This window comes from Phoxinus phoxinus (genome assembly GCF_949152265.1).
Source record: "Phoxinus phoxinus genome assembly, chromosome: 2".
NCBI classification, from domain to species: Eukaryota; Metazoa; Chordata; class Actinopteri; order Cypriniformes; family Leuciscidae; genus Phoxinus; species Phoxinus phoxinus.
The window spans coordinates 51,685,402-51,705,823 of NC_136877.1; the positions used below are offsets into that span (position 1 = coordinate 51,685,402).

Consider the following 20,422-nt stretch of genomic DNA (forward strand, 5'->3'; position numbering starts at 1 on the left):
CCGAAGCGAAAACATATCTGCATGTTGCCGGCGCACTTCCTTTATACCCACAAGGTGGGGCGGAGTTATGCTATGCAAATTCAGCAGACCCATGGCATTGGCTCGTTTTATTACTGTTCGAAGAGGATAGGCTTCTAAGCGAACCCCATTTCATCGTCATTCGACGTAACTCGAAGTGACAATGAAAGGGAACAAATGACACACACACACACACACAAACACGAAAGACCAGAATGAGACAGCGGATCTACCAACCTTAACAGAAACAAAACCATGTATTTTATTATTTATGAACCTGCTCAAAAAAACTTTAATTTCATTAAAAAAAACTGCACACTGTGTGTGTGTGTGTGTGTGTGTGTGTGTGTGTGTGTGTGTGTGTGTGAGAGAGATAGAGACTGAATGTAGTGTCTGTACTTCTATGTGCATGAAACATAAAAATGCTATCATCATGAATAGTTAAAACCACATAGGCTACGTAAAAACAGGCAAGACATAACTAACATGTTTTACATAAACAACAACAGTAAAACAGTTATGACATACACTCAAAAAAATAATTCAATGGACGAACATGATTTAATCATGCCACCTATATTCCATCTAAACAAACCAAGTTAAGTCAACTAACTTTTATCATGTTATTTGAACACAAAATAGATGTGTTGGTTAAACATGATATTAACATTTCCATTAAACTCATTTGCATCTTTTTTGAGTTACATGTTCATTCTTAGTTAATTTAGTGAGATTATTTTAAGTGTATTCCACATTGGTCAAACACTTCAGTTGAACAAACTTCAAATGTATGACAAAACATGCATACAAAAAGACAACATGCAAATCCATTTTACATTTTTATTTATGCAACATTTTTCCTGCATTACATATACCTGAATTGTAGCAATTGGCTACTGACTAGGTGGAAACAATTTACCAGCAATTATGCATATTACATACCATGTAATTCAGCAAAGAAAGAAAATCTACTTTAAAGTAGTTTTTAAAAAAAACAAGTTCACCTTTTTACAGTCCGTGTCCATTGAACAAACAAAGTCCTTGTGAAAACTAGGAGGCAAACTTTGAGGTCTGGTGGGTAGCTCAGGTTCAGATAGTCCAAATAACAAAGCACAGGCATCCCCAAAGTTTTGTAACTTGCCGAGGACCTCCACACCCTCGACCAGGACACCGATGTCCTCTGGGTCATCTCCAGCACACGAGCCCTCGTTTTCAATGACATACACTCCTATCACAGTTTGCTCCATGGAAGCGCTGGCCTCGAGGTCTGTGTCCTGTGGGATGTTTTAGGTTAAATGTTTTATGAGTGCTTGAATATGAATTCATTTATATTCATTTTATTTCATGTACATACATACGTTAATTAAAACACTTAATTATAGTTATTTTATACCAATTTATTTTCCACACTGCACCTTCTCTGAATTTATCATACCAAGTAGGGATGTAACGATACACTCAACTCACGATTTAAAGTTCACAATATGATTTTCTCACAATTTTCTTTAACAAAAAAAAGAAAGAAAAAGACTTAAATATTTATATAAATTGTGCAAAACAAGAGATGTGTACTCTTATCAAAAGTGCAACTGAAACAGTATTTCACATTAGATAAAAATAAATCCTGTCTCTTTAGATGCAGACTGTTGGTTCATCCTGGTGCTGGAATTCTTTCCAGTGAAATGCAGCCACATGATAGACAATTTAGTGGTCAGTATTTAACCGCGTTAAGCCAGCTAAGGTTACTGTATGTTAACTAACATTAGAGGCAAGCACTAGGCTGTCGCATAGAGATTTATTTATTATTTATCTCAACCAGTAGTAATCTTAACACATTTAAATAGATTTTTTAACAGATTCACAATGCATCATTTCATCCCCACAAGCAAGTAAATATGTGCTCTTTTCAACTGGTTTACAGATTCTTTGCCAAACGTAACTCACCATATAATCCTTCACAAGTTTCTTATGGTCTTCGTTCAAGTAGATGCACAAGGAATTGAGGACACATGCACGTCTCGTATGAATTGTCCTGAGGGAAAAAAGGAAAGTCATTTAGACAATATTCTTTATTTTTGAGAGCAGGTTTAAAAGGCAACACATGGTGCTTGTGAAGGTAAACGCATTAATTTGTTTAGTGAAGAAGAAAAGAGGAAACTTGTATGCCGAACTGATTACAGAGGTACGGAAAGCCATGAAGAGCGTCGTCATCCAGATGACGTCATCCGTTTGGAAAAGCCGAACGCAACTCGTGATGAATCTCTATCAGGTGCGCTTGCAATTAAGAGCACATTAAACACCGAACACGGGCAGAAACAATCGTCAGTGAGAGCGCTTGTCCTGCGGTTTTATCCAGCTTATCTCCCTTTGAGGAAAGAACTTTGACTAGAAAAAGCGAGGTATGAGTGAATGAGTACAACAGGAATTGGATGCACATCAGTGATTAATCAACCCGAGACGCTGCTGGTAGGATGACTGTTTGAAGCTCAATTAACTTATATTCAGATAAATGCCATCTTGTGTTATTTATAATGTTTACATGTTTTAAGACATTTTTATTTGAGTATGATAAGGCTGTATTAGGGTACATACGATTCATATATGAATTTAAAAGTCTGTTGGAAATGAGTATATTGTGATAACGCATAGTGTGTCAAATGTTTGATTGTAAATTAGGAATTGTATCCTTTTTTCTTCTTTAAAGGTTATCAACCTAATCTGAACTTTTCTACTAAAAGAATGACTGTGTCAAGACTGATCTAATTGCAAACAAAGTTCATCTGTTCCATTCTATTGTGAAATGAATGAAATCAACATACTGCAAATCAAGATTGTAACAACTTTTATTGAAGAGAAAGTAAAAGCCATTTTTGAGATGATTCCTGTGTCTGTGGTTGACTAAGCCCTTTTTCAAGTTAAAGGCAGAACTGATGTGAGAAATCCAAGAAGTAACTTGACAGTTGATAACCACAGCTTGCAGCCACAGCTTGTAAACACAGTTTGACGATCAGCATAACAGCAGTGGACTTCACATTTGGGGCAGTACGGAACGGCCAAGCTCAGACGGTGCGTCATTGGAGCAAGAAGGTGAAAGACTGTGTTGCTGTCGGAGTGTTAGGTGGATAAGTTGAAAATGGCTGAAGAAGCAGTGGGGAAACCAATTGAGCAGCTTAAAAAAGAAAGGACTGCTGCGAAGATAAGTTTTACGAGACAAATCAACTTCCTTAGCAGAGAAGCTCACAGGCTGATGGAAGAGGAGCTCAAGGAAGAGTTCAAGAAGCTCTCACTCGTCACACGGAGGGTTTTTGAGACGAACGATGATTACAGATCTGGACTTCTCGCTGATATGGAGGCTGATGAGAGCAAAAATGAAGAGCCAGTGCAGCAGGAAGCTGACATTAAGAAGACCGCAAGTGAGTGCGATGGGAAGTTTAATGAAGTTGAAGGAATTGTTCGAAATAATCTCTGGTCAAGATATGGAATGTACGAAGTGACTGGTGCAGTATCTGCAGCGGAGAAAACCTGTGATCGAGTAGCAAGCATGGCTATTGACAGCAGTGAGTATGAAAACTACGAAGTGCAACTTGACTTCCTTGTAAAACTTGTTGAAGAGGCACTAAGAGCTTTGTCAAGCTGGGAGAAATGGACCCCTGATGACGAAAGGAAAGTCTGGGGGGGACGTGTGAGGAGGCTAAAGGAGGACCGCAATAGCCTCGAAGCAAGGAAGGGTGAGTTTGCCAGAGCACGGAGGGTTGCTGAAGAGGCATTAGTCACAAACCCCAGTATAGTTACTATGCCAAACGCAATGCCCTTTGCAGCTCAAGCCACACCAATTGTGAGATTCAGACCGGCAAGTTTGCCTGTGTTCGATGGAAACAAGAGAAACTTCTATCGTTGGTGTAAGGACTGGGAAAAACTTCAACAGCAGGGAGAACCTTCTGGATCTGTGGAAGTCAAGAAAATTCAATTATTAGACAGCATAGATGTCAGGATTGTGAAAGATCTCCGTCTGTCCTCTTACAACACTGCTGTAGATATTTTCAGAGTGCTTAAAAATCGATATGGGAACAATTATGCGATTACAATGGAAATTGTGGAGGAATTAGAGAGAATTCCTGTGATGAGAGAAAACCAGCCACGCAAAGTGATTGAGCTCGTCCAAACGGTGGAAAAGGCGTTAGTGGACCTTACTGACCTTGGAGACACGGGGGTCATAAAAAACCCTCTTGTAGTAAAATCCATAGAAAGCAAACTTCCTGAGTTCATGAAAAGGGACTGGCTTGCTTTGGTGACTGCTCCTGAAAGTGAAGTCACATCAGAAAACCACTTTGACAAACTTCTCGAGTTCTTGAAGAAGGAGGAAGGCATCTTTGAGAGACTTGAGCAACTAAGAGTCACAGAAAAAGTGGAAAGGCAAGAGAGAAAGCCAGAAAGAAGTCATGCATTCACTAAATCAACAAAGACAGCCCCGTCTGAAGGTGTGTGCATTGTGTGTGGATCTGAGAAGCACATAGGTAAAATCTTCTTTTGCAATAAGTTCAAGGAACTGCAGTTCGCAGAAAAGAAGGTAATCCTGAGAAAACTTGGATTGTGTAGGAGGTGTTTGGGGTATCATGACGATGACAGCAAGTGTAGAGATGTATTTCTGTGCAGGAGGAGAGAATGCAAAGGAGGAGCCTCTGCATACCATCATTATCTTTTTTGTCCCAAAGAGGAGACCAGATCTGAGCATGAAGGCAGAGTCACCACCAGAGAAGGGAAGAAAGGAAGCAGATTAACTGTGGAACAAGAGAAATTCCTCTCGGAACTTTCTCCTGACATGGTGGAAAAGTGTATGAAAGCGTTTACCAACAGAGCTATGAGGGAAAGATCCAAAAAAGGGAAACTAGGACTGTTGGAGGAAAATGGACTTCAGGAGCTTCCAGTCATTATGATGCTCAAAGAGGTGACGACCAATGCAGGACAAACAATTGGAACTCTAATTGACCTGGCATCTGATACAAATTACATAACTCATAAAGCTGCTGACAGGCTCGGATTGAGCGGAGAAGAAATCAACCTGGTTGTTCATGGGGTGGGTAAGATGGCTATCCGTGTAAGAACCAAAAGGTATCTCCTCAGAATTCGAGTAAGAACATCAGCAGGAACAGAGAAATCCCACCAGCTTGTCTGTTATGGTTTAGAAGAAATCGCAAGAATGCATAAGAGTGTGAGTCCACAGCAACTGAAAAAGTTCTTTCCAGATGTAGACCTGGCAGAGCTAAGGAGGCCTGAAGAGATAGAACTTCTTCTCAGTCATCGGGAAGGAAAGCTTGCACCACAAAGAGTAAAAATTGTAGGAGATCTTGTTCTTTGGGACAGCCCACTTGGGAAAATAGTGGGTGGAGCACACCCAGACTTGTTTGAGGAAATAAGTATGACAGCTTATGAGTCGAAGACACACTTTGCACGGTCAATGAGAACTGCTGTGGTCAAGTATAAAGAAATTCTTAGAGAAAGTGAATCTCTGTTTACCTCCAACACCCCAAAAGAAAACGGAATGGCCTGCATTGATGCAAGAAGCATGTGAGCCAAAGTGTGGAGGCTGCCGTTGCGGGAACTGCCAGCCGGGAGGGAAAGAGATGACTTTGGCAGAGGAAAAAGAGCTAGAGATCATAAGAAGTGGCCTTACTTATGTGCAGGTGGATTCTCATAGTGATCGACCCCATTGGGATGCAAGATACCCATGGATCCAAGACCCTGTTTCTCTTCCTTACAACCGGAACGGAGTGGAATCGACATTCCTGAGAACCGAGAAGCAGCTTGGGAAGGTGCCTGAGTGGAAGAAAGTTTACACTGCACAGGTTCATGAAATGGTTAAGAGAGATGCCGCAGTAAAGCTAACAAAAGAAGTGCTTGACAAGTGGACAGGTCCAGTCTGGTACATAAGTCATCTAGTTGCACCAAACCCACATTCAGTCACCACGCCTGTGCGTCTTGTGTGGAATAGTAGCCAGAAATTTAAGGGGCTGAGTATGAACGACCTCCTGCTGAAAGGACCTGATGTGTTGAATTCTATCAGAGCCGTCCTACTCCGGTTCAGGAAAGGAGTGGTCGCAGTGTTGGGAGACATCAGGAAAATGTATAATTCGGTATGGCTAGAAGAACGAGAAATGCATCTCCACAGATTTCTTTGGCGGGATACACCTGAGGAAGCAATAGAGGAGTACGCCATAACCAGAGTTAACATTGGAGATCGCCCGGCAGGTTGTATCGCACAGCTGGCAATGAGGGAGACCGCTGGTTTAGCAGCTTTTGCCCACTTGAAAGAGGAGCGGAGAGTCCTAGAAGAAGACAGCTACATGGATGATATCCTCACATCTCAAAATGATCGGAAGAGACTGGTTGAGATAGTGAAGGGCATTGAAGAAATCCTGGAGGCTGGTGGATTCAAATTGAAAGAATGGGTCTGGTCTGGTCAAAGTGGGAGGTCTGGATCTGAAAAGACAAACAAAGAGCTTTCAAGCCTGATTCCTGAGAAAACTGTAGTGCTTCCTAATCAACTGGGGGAAGGGGATGATAAAGCTCTTGGAATTGGATACCTGGCAGAAGAGGATAGGTTGTATATAATGACTTCTGTCAATTTTTCCAAAAGGAAAAAGAAGGTGAGGACTGAGCAGGATCTCCATGAGAATGAAGTTCGGTTGAAGACACCAAATCCATTGACGAGAAGACACCTATTGAGTCAGGTGGCAGGACTCTATGACCCACTTGGTCTCGTCACACCAGTTAAGCAGAAGGGTGCGATTCTCGTTAGAAAAGCATTCCAGGAAGCTGGAGGTGGGTGTCTAACAAGACATACATGGGACGCTGCACTCTCTGAGGGAATCCGGGGAGAAGCTATTGATTTGTTTGAGGAGTATGTAAGACTCCAGAAAGTGAAGTTCCACAGAAGTCTTACGCCTGCGAACTGGAAAGGAAAGCCATGGGGAGTCACGTTCTCGGATGGGAGTGACAAGACCTATGGTGCAGTATTATATCTTAGGTGGGATACAAGCCAAGGAGCGGATGTTCGCTTAGTTGAGTCTAAAGCCAAACTGACGCCACTAGAACTGAAGGGGGATCCAGTAAAAGCTGAAGTCTGTGGCGCAGTCTTTGCGACACGTCTTAGGAAGCACTTTGAGAAACATGGACGAATCAAAGTAGAGAAATGGTTCCATCTTGTGGATAGTCAGATGGTACTGGGAGCCATCCAGCGCGACAGCTATGGGTTTCAAACTTTCTTTGCGAATAGGATAGGAGAGATTCAGAAGACAGGAGCGATTGGTGACTGGTGGTGGATTCCAGGGAATCTGAACATCGCAGATATTATCACACGAGGGGCAAACTCTAAAGATCTTGATGAAGATTCCATGTGGCAGAATGGACCAGAGTTCCTTAAAATGTCAGTGGCAGAATGGCCCAAGAGATCAGCAGCTGAAATTGCTGATGATGCTAGAGAAAGAGTTAACAAGCTCCAGAGGAAAGTCTTCTCAGCGACAGTGACTAGAGCTCAGATGGAGGAAATAACTGAAGAGAAGAAAGTATCAGTACCTGAGGAGTCGTTTCGAATGAAAATGCAGAGCAGACTAATCACCGGAGGACTAGTGGATGTTGAAAAGTTCAGTAGTCTGTCAAGGTTGGCAAGAGTCATCGGCTGGGTGTGGCGCAGCGTGAGGAAATGGCTGGAGATAGGAGATAAAATTCCAGCATTTGGGAAAGGGGATATAGTTGGAATTGGTGGATTTGTGCTAACAGTGAAGGAAAGAGAGGACGCTTTGAAGGCACTCTTTTTGGCAGCACAAAAGAGCACAACATTTCCTGAGACCACACTCTGTAGACTGGTTGTGGTTAAAGAAGAAAACACCGGACTTCTTGTGTGCAGAGGAAGATATGAAGCCTTTGGGAAAGATAGACTCACCATTCCATTACTACCCATGGAAGCACGAGTATCATTGCTACTGGCTCATGAAGCGCATAATGCAAACCATGAGGAGATTGCTGGGACACTTCTTAGGATGAGGAAAGTAGCGTGGGTAGTAAAAGGTCGGAGATTGGTCAAAAGAGTGGTGGAAAGTTGTGTCATCTGTAGGAAAGCAAGAGCAAAGAAATGCAAGCAAATTATGAGTGATCTTCCACCTGAAAGGATTGGACCAGCTGCACCCTTTGAATTTGTTACAGTAGATCTATTCGGCCCCTATGAAGTGAAAGATGAAGTGAGGAAAAGGGTGCGATTGAAGGTCTGGGGGATTGTGTATTGCTGCATGGCTTCAAGAGCTGTTCACACAGATGTTGTAAGCGATCAATCCACTGAGGGTTTCTTGTTGTCTTACAAGAGGTTCACTGCTTTGAGAGGACATCCCAAAAAAGTGTGGTCAGATCTAGGCTTGAATTTTGTGGGAGCACAGTCAGCCCTGAAAGATCTTTATGAATTTTTGGAGCGAGTAAAGAAACCAGAACTTGAAGAGGAAGCCGGGAAACATGGAACCGAGTGGTCTTGGAAGTTTCATCCAGCTAACTCACCCCATAGGAATGGAGCGGCTGAGGCTGCTGTTCGTGTGGTGAAGAGAGCTCTTCTTAATCTAGGAGGTGATGGTATCTTCACGTGGGGAGAATTTCAGACTTTTCTGTACATGGCAGCAAATCTGGCAAATGAAAGGCCCATAGACGCACGAACTCAAAGTCGTGAGTATTGTTTGGAGTATGTCACACCGAACTCCCTGTTGTTGGGAAGAGCAAACCCAAGAGGAGATTCAGGTGATTTCGATTTTGCAGGATACCCATACAAGAGATTAAGGGCTATTCAAGGAGAAATTAACAAGTTCTGGGAAAAGTGGAGCCAGCTAGCAGGACCAAACCTGTTCATAAGGAGTAAATGGCACACAAGGGAAAGGAATGTTGCCGAAGGAGACATTGTCTGGGTTGCAGACCAGAATGCTCTGAGGAGTCAATACAAGTTAGGACGAGTCATCAAGGCGAATGCTGATCCTAAAGGTATTGTGAGAGATGTTGACGTCAGAGTTTCCTCAAGTCACCCAGTCTTTTGTTCGGGTCTTGAGAAATCAGACACGAAAAAGGTCACCAAACGTGAAAGCACTAAAGTTCCATCAACCGTTATTCATAGGGATGTTCGGCGGTTAGTTGTGTTGATCCCAGTGGAAGAGCAATCCAAGAATTTGAAATAAAGGAGTTGATTGTGACCTCTTGGATTTAAGAATCAAGAATGTCAAGTGGGAGTTGTGAAGGTAAACGCATTAATTTGTTTAGTGAAGAAGAAAAGAGGAAACTTGTATGCCGAACTGATTACAGAGGTACGGAAAGCCATGAAGAGCGTCGTCATCCAGATGACGTCATCCGTTTGGAAAAGCCGAACGCAACTCGTGATGAATCTCTATCAGGTGCGCTTGCAATTAAGAGCACATTAAACACCGAACACGGGCAGAAACAATCGTCAGTGAGAGCGCTTGTCCTGCGGTTTTATCCAGCTTATCTCCCTTTGAGGAAAGAACTTTGACTAGAAAAAGCGAGGTATGAGTGAATGAGTACAACAGGAATTGGATGCACATCAGTGATTAATCAACCCGAGACGCTGCTGGTAGGATGACTGTTTGAAGCTCAATTAACTTATATTCAGATAAATGCCATCTTGTGTTATTTATAATGTTTACATGTTTTAAGACATTTTTATTTGAGTATGATAAGGCTGTATTAGGGTACATACGATTCATATATGAATTTAAAAGTCTGTTGGAAATGAGTATATTGTGATAACGCATAGTGTGTCAAATGTTTGATTGTAAATTAGGAATTGTATCCTTTTTTCTTCTTTAAAGGTTATCAACCTAATCTGAACTTTTCTACTAAAAGAATGACTGTGTCAAGACTGATCTAATTGCAAACAAAGTTCATCTGTTCCATTCTATTGTGAAATGAATGAAATCAACATACTGCAAATCAAGATTGTAACAACTTTTATTGAAGAGAAAGTAAAAGCCATTTTTGAGATGATTCCTGTGTCTGTGGTTGACTAAGCCCTTTTTCAAGTTAAAGGCAGAACTGATGTGAGAAATCCAAGAAGTAACTTGACAGTGCTTGTTGATTCCTACCAAAAGGTATACCATATATATTTTTGTACTCTGCTCACTGTTATTTTGCCTGCCACTTTTAAAGAACATTATACTATATAAAAACATGATATAAGCATAAATCAACATTTTAATTCAAACCTTGGAAATCTCCACCATGACATTTTTTTTTTTTCTTCCAGCTGCTCCACCTTTGCATCGAAATCTCCCCATCAGGCGTGGAGTGTACTGGGCCGGGTTTCCCGATAATGATGTATCTTAGCTCTTAAGAGCGCTCTCTACGTGCAAGGTTACGAACGCTCGCGGCAATTCCACGCGCGTTTCCCAAAAAGGCACTAAACATGAACGCGCGAGAACGCGTTTTACGTGCTACTTAAGAGTCGCTGTCCATTTGCGAAGTGCTGAAATATAACCTTATAGGCTATGGATTCCTATTCTGAACGTTTAACCTAATAATCGTCATCTGTTGTGGATTAGCAATCAAGACAAGTCTATATAAAGCACCCACAGGCGGAGGCACTGACAAAATGGCTGGGGAAAAAAAAATAGATACCTTTCAAAAAGATTACATTAAAGAGTGCCCTTACTTAACAGGGAGGACGATGAAGAGGTGGAGGAGGTGGAAGAGGAGGACGACGACTAAGATGGCATGGGACCACATGATGGCCAACCAAGAAATCGCCAATACATGGCTGGTTTTCCTGCACGTTATTGACAGATGTTTTTTGAATTCATCCAGTCTTTGAAGCATATTTTCCACATTACTTCTTTTATATATTTTTTTGTTAATTCATTTAATTTAGGTGTGCATTTCTATCGTTTTCTTCCCTTTTTAATTATTTAATTTATAAATTCATGTAAACAAAAAACGAGTAAACTAAAGTGTACAATAAAGTACAATCAAAACATTATATTACTTACGTTGTAGTGTGTTAAATCTAGATAAAAGTGTAATCTGCCGGTTGTCCTGCAGGTGTCCTCATAAATCTGTCTTCCTACGATGCACTTGGGGATGTACGATTACTCCAGAGCACTCGTAGTTCTACGAAGATTTTCAAGTGCTACTTAAGCTACGATGCTTTTGGGAAACAGACCATAATATTAAGATCAGTCGTACGATCGTTTTTACGATCAACTTAGGCTTACGATGCTTTTGGGAAACGCAGCCCTGGGCTGTAAAAACGATCGTACGACTGATCTTAATATTATGGTCTGTTTCCCAAAAGCATCGTAGCTTAAGTAGCACTTGAAAATCTTCGTAGAACTACGAGTGCTCTGGAGTAATCGTACATCCCCAAGTGCATCGTAAGAAGACAGATTTATGAGGACACCTGCAGGACAACCGGCAGATTACACTTTTATCTAGATTTAACACACTGCAACGTGAGTAATATAATAATGTTTTGATTGTACTTTATTGTACACTTTATTTTACTCGTTTTTTGTTTACATGAATTTATAAATGAAATAATTAAAAAGGGAAGAAAAAGATAGAAATACACACCTAAATTAAATGAATTAACAAAAAAATATATAAAAGAAGTAATGTGGAAAATATGCTTCAAGGGCAATATAGGGATGAATTTAAAAAAAAAATCTGTCAATAACGTGCACGAAAACCAGCCATGTATTTGCGATTTCTTGGTTGGCCATCATGTGGTCCCATGCCATCTTAGTCGTCGTCCTCCTCTTCCACCTCTTCATCTTCCTCCCTGTTAAGTAAGGGCGCTCTTTAATGTAATCTTTTTGAAAGGTAGGCTATCTTTTTTTTCAGCCATTTTGTCAGTGCCTCCGCTTGTAGGTGCTTTATATCGACTTGTCTTGATTGCTAATCCACAACAAATGACGATTATTAGGTTAAACGTTCATAATAGGAATACATATAAGGTTATATTTCAGCACTTCGCAAATGGACAGCGACTCTTAAGTAGCACGTAGAACGCGTTCTCGCGCGTTCATGTTAAGTGCATTTTTGGGAAACGCGCGTGGAATTGCCGCGAGCGTTCGTAACCTTGCACGTAGAGAGCGCTCTTAAGAGCAAAAATACATCGTTATCGGGAAACCCGGCCCTGGTCGAGAGCAGCACAGAATGTAGAAAGTAGAGATAAAGCTGTTATGCGATGGAACTCCCTATCGATCTGTAAATCATTAATGCACAAATGCATTAGTATTTGCATAGTATTTGGTGTACTAACCCCGTCAGTACACCAAAACAACAACAACAACAAGGAACAATGAATTATTAGTAGTTTATTTACTATCAGTGAAGAGAAAAAATAAAAATAAAAATCACAGTCACCTCTATCGCAGTGAACAGAGCTGGCCATCTGCTTTTGACGTCACCAATCAAAGGCTCTCCTTTAAGGATTTCTTGCCTCCTGTATGAGAAAGTATTCTCCATTTTCAACTTCACAATATGCTCAAACAGTGCGACTCTTTCCATTTCCAGATTTTCAGTGGATTCTCCTTTTGGATGCTGTTGAATAGAGGAAACAAGGAGTTGACAAGGTGGCTATATATACATATATATATATATATATATATATATATGTATATATATATATATGCATTACCAAATATATTTAAAGTAACACTAAGTAGGTTTTCAACCTTCATAATATATTTCCAAGACCCTTGTGATGGTACATCGACTTAAAATAAGTTAAATGACACGTCTGCCATAGCCTGACGTGGTCTGTATCGCTTTTACTGGCACTATGTAACTTCGGGTTTCGGGTCGGAACCCGTGCACAAAAAGAACTACAAAATTCGATTGCTTTACGGCATACGTCACTTCCCCCACCACTTCCTCAAATTCGGACGAATTTGTCATGGCCGAAGCGGTAAAAAAAATCATGCATCATACTCTACCTTGTCTGTGGCCATTGTTGATTCCAAAGCCGGTGCTGGAGATCAACAGCGAGCGTGCGCGTGCGTGTGCGGTAGGCTAAATTATTTACGACAGCGCTAATGGACAATTCCGCTTGCAACCAGTAGGGCGACCGCAGAGGAAAAGATACTTGGTGTTACTTTAAAAGGACTCAACATTATATGGAATGAGAGTAATTTCAGTTTGCAAAATTATTTAACACTGCATTTCAGCTAAATCCCTAATTCTCAATTGTTGATGTGTGGCACCAAAAAAATATTAATCTTACCATGTATTGCATGAGGCACACGTCTCAGAGCACGGGAACAGAAATGGCTTTCCTGTAGAAATAAAAGGTGTTTTTTTTATAAATACATTTATGATAAACTTTCAAAATGTTAAAATATCGCAAATAAGTATTTTAGTATCTAGTTACACATTACAGATGTTACTCGGTTTAATGCAGGAGCATTATATTAACACAAATAGTTATAAATAAATCAATAGTTTTTATAATGGCCAAATGATCTCATATCAAATGATCATATTTTATGTTAGCTCCTGTAACGTTAGTGTGTGACCCCGCCCCCGCCCTCTTGGCAGGCTCTGACGTGATGCTAGCTCATTGGCGCACACGTCAGAGGCGCCCGCGCCATTGGATGTGCAGTGCAGTTGCCGCAGCACTGCCGATGAGTGAGCCAGACACTCACTTTGCTAGCTGTGCAGCTGCAAAGCAAACTGCGTTTAACATTTTAGGCTTCAGTAAATCGAGTCAGTAAATTTCCAAATAAAAATTAGTAAATTTCCCCACTGCGTATAACTACGCAACACTCGTTCCCTACTCAGGGAACCGAGGTTACGTTAGTAAAACCTTGTAGTTATCGATCAGTCACGAGTGTGAAAGCCACAACAACTTCAAGACTCCCTCACAAGACAGCAAGTTGTGTAACGTTAATTTAAACAGCAAAGCCATGGGCCGACGCTGAAAGTCGTGTAACGTTAGTGTGCACAAGCCTAAACTTAACGTTAACCACTCAAAACCATGTTCAAAATACATTTCAATATAGCTAATTTACGACTACTGGCACTCCACTCTTCCCCTCCCGCACATCACACCGTGTCTAACTTAATTGACAACTAACTGACAAACTTGCTTGTGTATTTTTTTATATCGCCATTCAAGCAGCAAGAAAGCAATAAGCTAAATTATTGAAACCTACCAATACGCAGTTAAGCTAACAGCAACTAACGTTAGCTAACATTAGCTAACTGAGAAACGAGTACTGTAATGTTAGGCCTAGAGAAAACTATTTAAATTACATAAATGTATGTTTAAAAATATGTAATACTTACATGTAGATGAAGGATGACACGATGCACCAGCAGCATGTGTTCGTCGGAAAAGTCCGTTATTCCCGCGTCATTAGCAGCCGTGCAATGCATTCTGGTAGCGTCGCGGCTCGCGGGGACTTTGGAGAAGCGGGGCGTCGAGTTGAATCGGTTGAATCCAGCCTACCTAATGCAAATGAGGAGCGGTTCGCTCGGCTCGCCGCCGCCTCTAATCTTTTAAACTGAACTTTGTCGATCTGAAAAGAAGACAGATTCAGCAACTGTACGGCCTATATCTCGCTTAAAATGTTTTCAGAAACAAGTTTCGGTGGACTATTTTCGTAAAATACGAGATCGTATTACGAACGAGCCGCCATTATGGTCGGTTTTGAAATTCGGGAGAAGCCAGCCCCACGTGATGCATTCGTCCAATCAGCTGCCTGTCAAGGGTGTTGAGCATGCGCAATAGCTGACAGTCCACGAGTTTGTTGATTTGATTAATCTACTTCTCATTTGATTGATGTGAATGTTTATAATTCATCTGAATATTCTTTTAATCACGTTTTACAGACAAGAATGAATCATTTAATGAAGATAAACACCATTAAGTCATGTAATATAAGCAAACTAGTAGTTTGCTAATCCAACACATGCCGAAGTTTATTTTTTGAGTGGGCCCTCTTGCACCCAGCGCAATTGACTTTGTACACAGACGCATGTATCATTCCTATTTTGCTCCCGCGCACAGCGGACTTTTCCCTCCACAGACGCACGTCGGTAAATTAGGGAATTAACTTGTGCTCGTGGGGGCGGTTCAGTGAAAAGAGGAGCGTGTTCCGGCGCAAACGTTCCCTGGTGCTATTTTGCGGTTTGAAAAAATTCCGCCACTGACCAGGAGAAACCCAGTCTAAAGACAGTGGTGCGTTGCGCGTTAGTCAGATAATATTTTAAGGGCGCGTGTTTGGCCATTATGTAGCGTGTGAACAACACACACAAACTTTGATTCTCTAATCTAAACAGACGCAGCAGTTTTCATTTTTGCAAATCATACATTATTACAAGGAAAAATATGAACACGAGGGAAATCATTGTTGTGTCCATGAAGATGTGAAAAAAATAAGCATAAATCTAGTTTACACATTTACCCAAATTATTATACGCCTGAGTAGTTATACCCTACACCATGTGTCAAAGTGATTAATTCCGTTATCTGGGATCAAAGGCTAACCTTTGACCTTAGGGGGTTTCCGCTTCCTCCGATATAGGAGATCAAAGGGTTGACCTTTGCCCTGCTATCAATCCATCATGTAAATTGGACAGTTGGTTTGACCCGGCGACCTCGCTAGCCATCGATCAAGTGATATGTAGTTTGACCCTGTGACCCTTCCTAATATAGATCATGGTTTTGAGATAAGAGATTCCAATTATTTTTGACGAATGGTTTTGGATCGTTTGAAGAATCGGCTATAATTTGAAATAAGTTTTTTTTAAATCGGGCTATGTCATAGTTTTGAACATGGGTTTAATATATGTGTTTGTGTTTTGACAGAAGGTTTTGAAGTCGGTCTCCCAATTATTTGTGATGAATGGTTTTTGATCGTTTGAAGAATGGGGTATATGATGTCTCAGGTCCCCCTCCCTTCCACATTGTAAGTGTGCATATATGGGCTGTACTGTGAAACTGTAAAGTGCATCTCACACAAAAGTGGAAAAAGAATATAAATGTCTATAAAATAATATAATATAAATATCTTACTAAACCCTCACACAAAAAAAGTTGAAATGATTATAAAATAACTTACTAAAGTTTTAAAGCTATATAAAAGAGATGCTTATAATATAAAATAACTAAAGTTGAAAAACATTCATGCAGATTATATAAATGAAATATAAAATAAATGAAATATTCATCTACTGAACCAGTCAAGATAAAAATAAAATCATCTTACCTTTTTATAGAGATAAACAAGTTTATGAATTCAGTAAACAAGTTGTGTAAAACAATATCGTGAACCCATTCATATAGTCATTCAAGAATGTCTCAAAACATAGGGAGCGTGCCTCTATGTATGTCTGTGTGTCAAAGCAGTAAAGGAGCCGCGCGCGTCTGTGTGTGTGTCAAAGCACTAAATGGGCCCACGCGCATTCCAGCACTGTGAAAGAGTTTCTACATTAAAAAAAAAAAAAAAAAAAAAAAAAAAAATATATATATATATATATATATAAAAAAGAAAAAAAAATGTAAAAGCTATACAAATGAAATGCTTATAAATAAAAATCTTACTAAATTTGAAAAAACATTCATTTAAATGATATGAATGAAATATAAAATAAACATCTTACTAAAAATCTACTGAACCGGCTTAGATAAAAATCCTCTTACATGTTTAGAAAGTTGAACATATAGCCGTCCATACATCCCTATTTCATGTTTTTCCTGAATGTTTTCTGAAGTGTTTCTCTCTCACGCCAGCCTCTGAGGGAGTATGTGCAGCCTCTGAGTCATAGGGGGAGTATGTGTGTGTGTGTGTGTGTGTGTGTGTGTGTGTGTTCAGCGATCAGAACGAGACATTGCAAATATTTTGTTAGTGCAAAATGTATTGTATAAGTATAAAAAGTTTAAATATGATCTTTTTAAAAATGAAAATATTGTTTAAATTAAATATTTAAAGTTAATACATTCGTATAATCTATTTAACTTTTAGCAGATTACTGTAATGGTTTTGTTTAATGGTGACCCTAAAGTATGATTGTTATTAAGCAATGTCTGTTTTAAAAACTTTAGATTGTTGAAAAACTGTACTGTCGTCTTGAATCTCATTTATATGAAAAGATTCAATCAGCATTTTTGAAATATTTTGTTAGTGCTAAATTTATTGTACAAGTATAAAAAGTTTAAATGATCTCTTTTAAAAAATAAAAAAGATTGTTTCAGTTCAATGAAATAATAAAAACAAATATTCTACATCTATGGTCTATGGAAAAACTTGACTTGAACTTAAATTATATTTTTTATTTATCAGGTTGCATGTAAAGAACTTTGAAATGTATGGGTCTCACAAGTCATCTCACACATTGTGTGAAATGTTCAATAATTCCTAGTGTCTGTGAGAAAATCACCACATAGGCCTATCTTTAGAGAGAGAGAGCAACAATGAAGATATTTTAGAATTTGCGATGCCTCAGACCAATCCCCTATTGATAGGCTGCTTATAATGTCCTTCCGAACCCTCGCACATCTTCAGAGAAATACGTTACTTGACAATAATGTTAGTGTAACCGGTCTGCAACTGACCGCTGTTACGTTACTGTCTCTGCGTTGTGTAATAGAAGGACCAGGACACTGTTACTGCGGTTCACCAGACCAGGGATGTTTATTAACAGTCGCTCACGCCCAACATGGACTTATCACCATCTGTGGATCAACATCAATAAAGATGACAAACTGCTTGTGAAGATCTCATCATTACATCACCTATATGATACAACACTAGTTAGTTGATTAATGACTCAAAGCCCTGTTAAAGCATATCATACGGCCCACACAATATATCTTCACATTATTGATCCACTCACACATATAACATGCAATAAAACACAATACACAGTCTCTGTACTGTTCACAAAGGGATATCAACTCAATTAACATACTTTACAAACTTAATTCGCTCATAGATTGAAGAGCTCTGAAAAACGCTTACCTCTCTCCACCGCATGCAATGCAAACTGAAGAGAGGCGCGCGCACACTTCAAAATGGCACCACAACAGCGGCAGAAGAAAATATCAAAATAAAAGTCTCTGGAGAATAAATAGCAAAAATCAACATATATTGCTCAGAGAAAAACGGAAATGAATCAGTAATAAAATAATAAGGATTTTAGTGAAAAAGCAACAATACATTAAACTTGTATTGTACTTATTATAACTCGTTACATTCACCCCTTCCGGATTTCACTCAAATCCATACTGAATGATCCAAATAAAATAACAACTGGTACAGGTCTGCAATGAAACAGTCATTAGTTCAACTTGTGAGTTACCCACTAATAGGTCAAGAAAAATCTCAGGGTGATCAAATCTAAGATTATCTTGGAACACTACGGTGCCTTGTACACCATAATATAACCTGACCCTTGTGTTTCACATTTGAAATCAAAATGTCTTCACATCATACAAAATCAAAACACATTAGAATACTCTTCAAAACAAAGAAAGGAATGACCCAGTTCTCTTTTTCAGATTACTTCCTACCCCTTGAAGATAAAAGGGTTTCTGAACCATTGACTCAATTAATCTGTTCACTTTCTTAACGACTCTACCTGCCCGTGTCCTAACACCCTGAACGTCAGTGACTGGAACTTGGGTATCAGTGTCAGTTTGAGAGTCAATAAGAACTTGGGCTTGTATGTCTGTGTCACAGTCAATGTTGACATCAAGAGATGATGGGCTGGATTGAACTCTACTCTGAGGGAGATCTCTGCTACCACTCTCTTCAATTTGTGACTGGTCACTGGACTCTTTTCCTTTCAAACTGAAATGGTCTGTTCCCACAGCTTCCTCATCATCAGAATCGGGAACTACAGGACTTTCAGAGTCTACGTTCACCCATCTTCTTGTTCTCTCCTCCAGATCTGTTGGTTCGAAGTCGTCCGCACAGGACTCACTTCTGTCGCTACGTGACTCACACTCTGAATCTTTCGCAGAAAGCAGAATGCTTTCCTCCTCATCAGGCGATTCAACAGGTAGGAAGCTAATGTCTAGAAGCAGGTTCCGGTGCACAATCTTCACATTTCCATTCCCATCTTCTAGCTTGTAAATGTGCTTCTGCAGGTTCCTGTCTATTACAGTGTACACGACAGGGTGCCATTTATCCGCTAGTTTCCTCTTGCCTCTTTCTCCTTTATTCGCCACCAACACACGGTCCCCAACATTGAGACATGTCCCTCTGACTTTTTTGTTGTAACCTTTTGCCTGTTTCCTCTGCTCTTTTTCAGAATGTCGCTGCGCAATCTCAGCCGCCTCATGGAGGTATGACATCAACGATTTCAGGTAAGTACCATAATCAACAACCACAGGGTCATGTAACACCTGTCTGAACATGACATCCACTGGCAGCCTTGGGACACGACCAAACATAAGCTGAAAGGGAGCATACCCAGTTGTCTCACGGACTGTAGCATTGTAGGCAAAAGTCAGCGTTTGTATTTGCTCTGGCCATTTGTGCTTTTCTTTCAGAGGCAGGGTTCGGAGCATACTCCCTAAGGTCCGATTAAACCTCTCTACTCCTCCGTTTCCCATGGGGTGGTACGAAGTTGTGTGAGATTTGGCAACTCCTGATAGTTTCAACAACTCTCTTATAAGGGCACTCTCGAAGTTGGCTCCTTGGTCTGTGTGGATGCGGCTCGGGAATCCGTACACACAGAATACGCGATCCCACAGCTTCCTTGCGACTTGTTTTGCAGACTGATTTGCGCAAGGGAAGGCATGAGCCAACTTCGTAAAATGGTCCGTCACAACGAGCACATCCACGGAGCGTTTTTTCCCATCCTCCGCAGACCAGAAGTCCAGGCATACCAGCTCCATGGGTATAGAGGTCTTAATACTTTCAAGAGGGGCCCGCGCAGATGGTTCGGGAGCCTTGGCTAGGATGCATCTTTGACAGCACTTGATGTATTCACACACATCGTTTCCCATTCCTGGCCAGAAGAAACGTTGGCGAGCTAGATGAATGGTTCTTGCTTGGCCCTGATGACCCGCAAGATCATGTACACCCTTTAAAGCCTGCCCCTTGAGGCTAGAAGGTAAGACCAGCTGATACCGCTTCTGTTTACTGTGTGGATCTTGTGTGACTCTGTACATTATTCCATCCTTGAGTTTTAATTTGTCCCAATGCCTGAGAAGAGATAGGGTTCTGTAACTCATGTTGGCCTTCTCTCGCCTCGATGGTTGACGCTTCGAGTTTACAAAGAATGTCACTCTTGAAATTACTGAATCAGCCTCTTGCATTTCACGAATTTCATCCGCAGGGATCGTAGGAAGGGTGTCAATGCCAGCAGGTATTAAATCTGGGTAAGACTGAATTAGCTGCACAGCTCTTGCTTG

General features: G+C 40.5%; 1 protein-coding gene across 2 annotated transcripts; it reads right to left on the reverse strand.

Annotated features, from left to right (window-relative positions):
• Window positions 1–864: 864 nt before the first annotated feature.
• On the reverse strand, window positions 865–16,725 carry LOC306993413 (uncharacterized protein). 2 transcript variants are annotated; one of them, XR_013796443.1, is made up of 3 exons: window positions 10,263–10,420; window positions 1,963–2,050; window positions 865–1,292 (listed from the first exon to the last, which is right to left on the reverse strand). XR_013796443.1 is itself a non-coding variant. In XM_079603154.1 (3 exons), the coding sequence occupies exons 1-3, from the start codon at window positions 16,720–16,722 to the stop codon at window positions 987–989; spliced, it is 414 nt and encodes a 137-aa protein (XP_079459280.1). In that variant the 5' UTR covers window positions 16,723–16,725; the 3' UTR covers window positions 872–986. The 2 variants fall into 2 exon arrangements, 1 of the variants encoding a protein (XP_079459280.1); XM_079603154.1 differs by lacking the exon at window positions 10,263–10,420 and adding an exon at window positions 16,703–16,725 and having other exon boundaries at window positions 872–1,292.
• Window positions 16,726–20,422: the final 3,697 nt, after the last annotated feature.